At 40.7% G+C, this 5,682-nt stretch overlaps 1 protein-coding gene across 1 annotated transcript; it reads right to left on the minus strand.

Annotated features, from left to right (window-relative positions):
* Positions 1-2,299: 2,299 nt before the first annotated feature.
* On the minus strand, positions 2,300-5,311 carry LOC147888718 (F-box/kelch-repeat protein At1g51550-like). Its single transcript, XM_087392350.1, has 3 exons — positions 5,048-5,311; positions 3,935-4,059; positions 2,300-3,187 (listed from the first exon to the last, which is right to left on the minus strand). Exon 3 carries the CDS (start codon positions 2,987-2,989, stop codon positions 2,300-2,302), a length of 690 nt encoding a protein of 229 aa, XP_087248476.1. The 5' UTR covers positions 2,990-3,187; positions 3,935-4,059; positions 5,048-5,311.
* Positions 5,312-5,682: the final 371 nt, after the last annotated feature.

Below are 5,682 nucleotides of genomic sequence, written 5' to 3' on the forward strand. Positions count from 1 at the left end.
TGCTTATCATTCATGGTAGCCCACATGGTCTCCATCTCTTTCATAAGAGCTACATTTTCTACTTTGAGCTCATCCATAACTTTGCAGCCACCATCTGATGTTATTTGTTTGCCCTTCATTTGTTGTAACTCAGTCCCCAATGTGTGTAATTGGTCTTGTAGCTTGGTCTTCTCATTTTCCCATTCTACTCTCTCTCCTTCTCCCATTCTTATTTCTTGGCCTTCTTCTTTTTCCATTCCTCTTGTACCTTCCCACCTTGTTTTCGAATCTCAGCGAGTGTTTTGTCCACATGTTCTTTCTTAGCCAATAGGGCCACATTGGTGGCGTCCAAAATATCTATTTTTTCTATCAACACGAGGCAGATTTTGTTGAGGCATGTGAGTACATCTGTAGTGTGCTGTCCCTATAGAGAGGGCTGCCATGGCTGTCTCCAAAGCTAGTTTGCCCCATGTGTCTTGTACTGCCACTCTTGTAGGCATGGTGCTTCAATCAATTAGTGCTTTTATGCCCTTCCTTCACATCCCCATCCCCGTCCCCACTTTCATGAGGCCTTCTTTCCCCTGTTTTTTTTGCAGCTTGAGATCAAGGTGTGGAAGCGCAACGAATGGCAGAGTGAGCTGAGGACTAGGGAAACAAAGGTGTAAATTGGAAGGAAAGGCAAAGAGAAAAGCAAACAAAGGTGAATGAATATGAGTTAAAGGTAGATGAGTGAAAAGAGAGGAGAGGAAAGAGGTAAAAGAGGGGATGGACCATTAAATATGAGTGGGGACGTGGCAAGAGATCCTAATTTAAAGAATATTTCATAAAGGTGGTGTCATACAAGCTAAAAGATGTAATAATTCACTCCTTCTCATGTAAGGCCAAAACTTAATCCACACAAAGTGACAAAGTCACTTAATACCCTCATAAAGAGACAAAAACCTAAACTTAAACTCATTACAATGACCTAAACTACCACTAATCCAACTAAGAGACAAAGAGAGTTGCCATCTCTAGAGAGATATTCACAGCAAAAGACAAAAGCACTTGGGATCTCCACAAGAGGACAAAAAACTAACCTTAACAACACATTAGAAAGCCCTAAACAACCACCAACCCTAAGATTAACCAACATTTAAAATAGTCAACTTGACCAAATGAATTAACATTTGCGACTTGGACCTAATTAGCAAAAAACAAGCACATACATCCCTTAGGATCCTTTGCATGGCCCAACAAACCAATAAGCAACATATGATGTTGCTAAACCAACATCCTTTGCGAAATATCTTGATCTACCATGACAAAGGTCATGAACAAACCTACTCTAACGTTTGTACTTTCAAACATACTTAGATTGATACTAACTAGAGACCCATTTCTTACAACAAAGAAATTTTATTCTTTGCTTTTATTTCTTATATTTGCTTTTGACCATAGAGGTTAATTAACTTATGTTTTTCCATGGATTAATTGATTTATTTGGGTTAATTAATTTACTTTAAGCTATGTCTAAGAAGAGTGCACATTATTTAAGAGGGTAGGAATCAAACCCACAATGTTTTATTCCCACATGTGAGCCCTACCACTAAGCTATAGAGTGAAAGAGCATATATATATATATATATATATATATATACCTTTGTAAGACTAGAATAAGTCCAATCATACAAAATTAGAATATGAATTTTAGCTATTGGGGCTTCTGCACCCGCATAAGAGCATACATGGTGCTAACTAAAATATTATAAATGGTCCCTCTTCCCCCTCCCCCTTCAAATGTACCTATTTCCCCTCCCCTTTTAGCATGTGCCTTCTTCTTTAAAGCCCCCTTCAAATATATCTATTCCCCCTCATCCTTTAGCATGTGCCTTCTTCTTCAATGCCCCCTTCTTAAGTGGTCCCGCTTAATTGAAACTCCTCCCTCCCCCCCTTTATCCCTTGCCCTTTCCCTCTTCCTTTTCACCCGTCTTCTCTTCCCAACAACTAATTAATGGGAATTTCCCATTTTTCAATGTATGGGGGAACATACTGAGCCAAGGCCTTAAACTCTATCCCACCTAGATTCTAGAGGAAATCCTTCCTAACTTATTATTCAAATATTCGTCATAAGACTACCCTAGCACGTGGTGGCATCACCTCTAGATTATTCCTTGGTTGAAAGCTACAACCATTCCAAGCAACTTGACAAATGCAACAAGCATGAGATAAGAATGTTACATATGTTCTTCTCAATCAGAATCTAAAACTAAATTGTATCCAAGTTTGGACGCATTGATGAGAAATCTTACCTACAATGTTGTGAACTACATCAGATCCCTTAGTATGTCATAAATATGACTATAGTCTCTGGCATGTCTATGGTGCCACCACACACAAGCACTGCATGCCCTGCATGCATTGAACAAGCTCCATGAAATGATCTGCTGCATGGTAGTTGGCCTTGCTGCTTCATCTCCTTCCAAAACTTTCGAGCAAACTTGCCGCTGTCTCTACTTCTGTCATGAAGCCTGTCCATGCAAGTTGACCCATTTCCCAATGGAATCCCAGCACTCATATCAAGCACCCAAACTCGCCCTCCACAAATCAGAGTTGCCGAATGCCATGCACGAGGTGTTGGGAATCCTGGCTTATCTGCCGTTAGTTGAACCCAATTTGGGAGTTCTCGTTCCATGTCAAGAAGCCACACATCATTCAAAGCCACATGATAATCCTCATCATCCACTGTCTCTATACCAATCCCACCAAAGAGAACCATTCGTTTTCCACCTACCCAAGTTAGAGTGTGACCAGCACGAGCAGGTGGCGAATCATGGGTAATTACCTCACGCCATGTTGGTAATGGTGCCTCAGAAAGATCTAGAAACGATGTGTCTCCTAGTGTTGCACCATCAGATCCCATGCCACCATGCACCACCACCTTTCTATCCCCTGCATAACAGCCTGCATGATTACAACGTGCGGGTGGTGCTGCTGCAACCTCCAAGTATTTCCTCAGTACTTCCATCATGAATCCCTCTGTTGATCCATGTAAAACCAAATTGACTTATCTCATTAGTGTATGTTCCTCCACAGATAACAAGGGTATCTTCAACGACAATACAGCTCTGTTCATCAAGACGGCGAGGTAAGCCAAGACTAGCCGATTGCCAAATTATTTTCTCAGAAGGGTCATCCCGAATAGATGTAATCCACAAGTCATCATGGCCTGCAATGAAGGCATTCTCATTCGTCAATCTAGACTAAATTTACGCAACAGTGGCGTGCTGGATATGCTTGGTCCTATCAAGGACTACAATTATGAACACACAATATGTATGCACAATACAAACTACACAAGCCCCACAATGTCATCCCAACAAACATCCCCCGTGGACATCCATTCATCCATTAACTTACCATGAAACCATCCAAGGATTATCTGCATATACCTGAAGAACACCAGAATCATCTGGTTGCAGTTCAAATCAACCATCCCTTGTCATTCCACAAAACGTTCAAACATTTCCCACGGTATAGGGCGGAGGTTTTGTCTAGAGTCTGGTGATCAACAGAGCTTGAGATCTCAGATCTTTTTCTTTTTCCAAGGGATAGAAAGATCAGTTTAATAAATCCACATTTCCACAAATTAAGCATGAATGACAAGCCCAGATTGGTTTACAAACCTAACACAAATACAAAAGAAAAGTAAAGTCTTGATGTCATCAAAGCATATTTTGAAATATGTATTCTGCAAACATGGAGTGGAATACCACATGCCACTTACATCATTAGCACTGTCAAGCAATTGCATTGAAGAGAAATGCCTTGTCCAACTAAGGGAAAAGTTAAGACATACTCAAGTTTTAAAATTTAAAAGAGCAGACAAGGAGACACTTCAAATAAATGCAAAAGTGCAGCAAAGAAAAAGCCCAGAAAGCGATCAAGGAAGAAAATCTATTGAGTGAAGAATTACAGAAAAATCCGGCTACATTCCGCCACAGAATTGCCAGTTCTCCATCACCAGTAACAACTGGTTCATTCTAGCAGAATTCCAGTGAACACAGACAGAGCCTCTCCGCTACATGATGCCGCTTCTGACTTCACAAACAAAAACATACAATTAACTAAAAAGGGAAGGACAAAGGTCAACCCTGATCAGAAAAGATTACCGTATAGAAAAAATTTAAAAGAACATTTTCAGCAAACGCATCAATGGCATCCTAAGAAATCAAAAGTAAGTTCACCAGACTTAAGATGGATGGATAGGAGAAAGGTCGATTGTCAGATTAACAAAAGACAGCCGCAAAGCATGAATAGTCTCTTCAAAAAACACGAACACATCCTTGAAACTATAACAAGGATTGAAAAACCATTACTAGAAGAGGATTTCATCACCCTTGCTCAGGCTGTGATCAATCCTTTTCACTACGCTCAAGTATGCAACAAAATGGTCCACACTTCTTTACTAAGGCCAAACAGAACTCAGATGGTTTTTCCTTTGCACTTCATAAGCTTGACATAGACTTTCCTTAAGGTGGGGTGATGAAGGTGTATATGCAGTCTTATGTCCTTGCATAAGGATAAGCATAGTTTCCCACAAGGAACATACTCATCTGTTACGACAGGGAAAGAAGGTGGGAGATGGAACATGCTCTTCCAGGCCTGAGTATAGCCCTCACGATCCATCTCCTTAGGCTGACTGCATCTTTTTATATGACACCTATATGTGTTATACAACACATTACAACCTCTATACTTCCAAAAGTTGGACGTGAGATTGGGCGCTATGGGCTGCTGAGAGCTTTTTCCTATTGAATTTCCTCCATAGAAGCAAGGCACACAAGAGTGAAATCCGTTTAGGACCGTGCAGTGCAGGCTACAGCAATTAGAAATTCACAAGCATCCGACCTTTCCTGATGCTGAGCTGCTCATCCCAAGCTGAACTGAGCTCAAGGGCTGCTGCCCCCTCTTGAAATTGTTCACGAGTCAGAGTTGTTCATAATCACCATGGCGATTCTCCTTTTACAAGACACCTTTCTCTGATTGACTAAGTCTTTTGGCATTTGATATTTGTGGGAATCCATACCTTATCTCCTTTCACCATGTGTCAGCATCATAACCACTTTCTCAAAACTCTCCGAGAAATTTCTTTCTCCAACAATCTGAGGCAACTGATGCGAGAATACAAAAACTTGCAGCAGAAAGGGCGATAACTCTTGCAGTTTAACAGAAGATTTTTATTTCCTTGAGGTGTTTGGAGAGTTGGATGTTCCTTTCGTGAATTTCCATGTGTGATTTTTCCTTTTAGAAAAATAAGGTCAATTGAAGAGTGTGATACGCTTCAAACTGCTTTTTATGGAGATCATGCCATGTATCTTTAAATATAGAGATTCTTGATCTTTTAGCTCATGTTTCTCTCGTCATTGGCAACACCCATGCCATGTATCTTTTAGCTTCAAGCTAAATGTTTACAACACCTTTAATAGCCCAACCCACCAAAAAGTCATTTGCTTTGTACTTTGCTCGCTTACCAACATACCATGAGGAATTAGCTCTAATGTAGAGATTCTTGATCTTTTAGCTCTTGTTTCTCTCATCATTGGCAACACCCTTCCCAACGAAGCTTGTTTCCTGTCCACTAATCCCTTTGAGCAGCTTGGCATGAGCAGCTTGAGGTCAAGACAAGTCAGATGCAGGTAAATTTCCAACTGCTTCAGCCTG

The sequence above is a fragment of the Dipteris shenzhenensis genome, chromosome 21, assembly GCF_047967505.1.
Source record: "Dipteris shenzhenensis isolate YYH24624 ecotype China chromosome 21, Dip_SZ_1.0, whole genome shotgun sequence".
Classification (NCBI taxonomy): Eukaryota; Viridiplantae; Streptophyta; class Polypodiopsida; order Gleicheniales; family Dipteridaceae; genus Dipteris; species Dipteris shenzhenensis.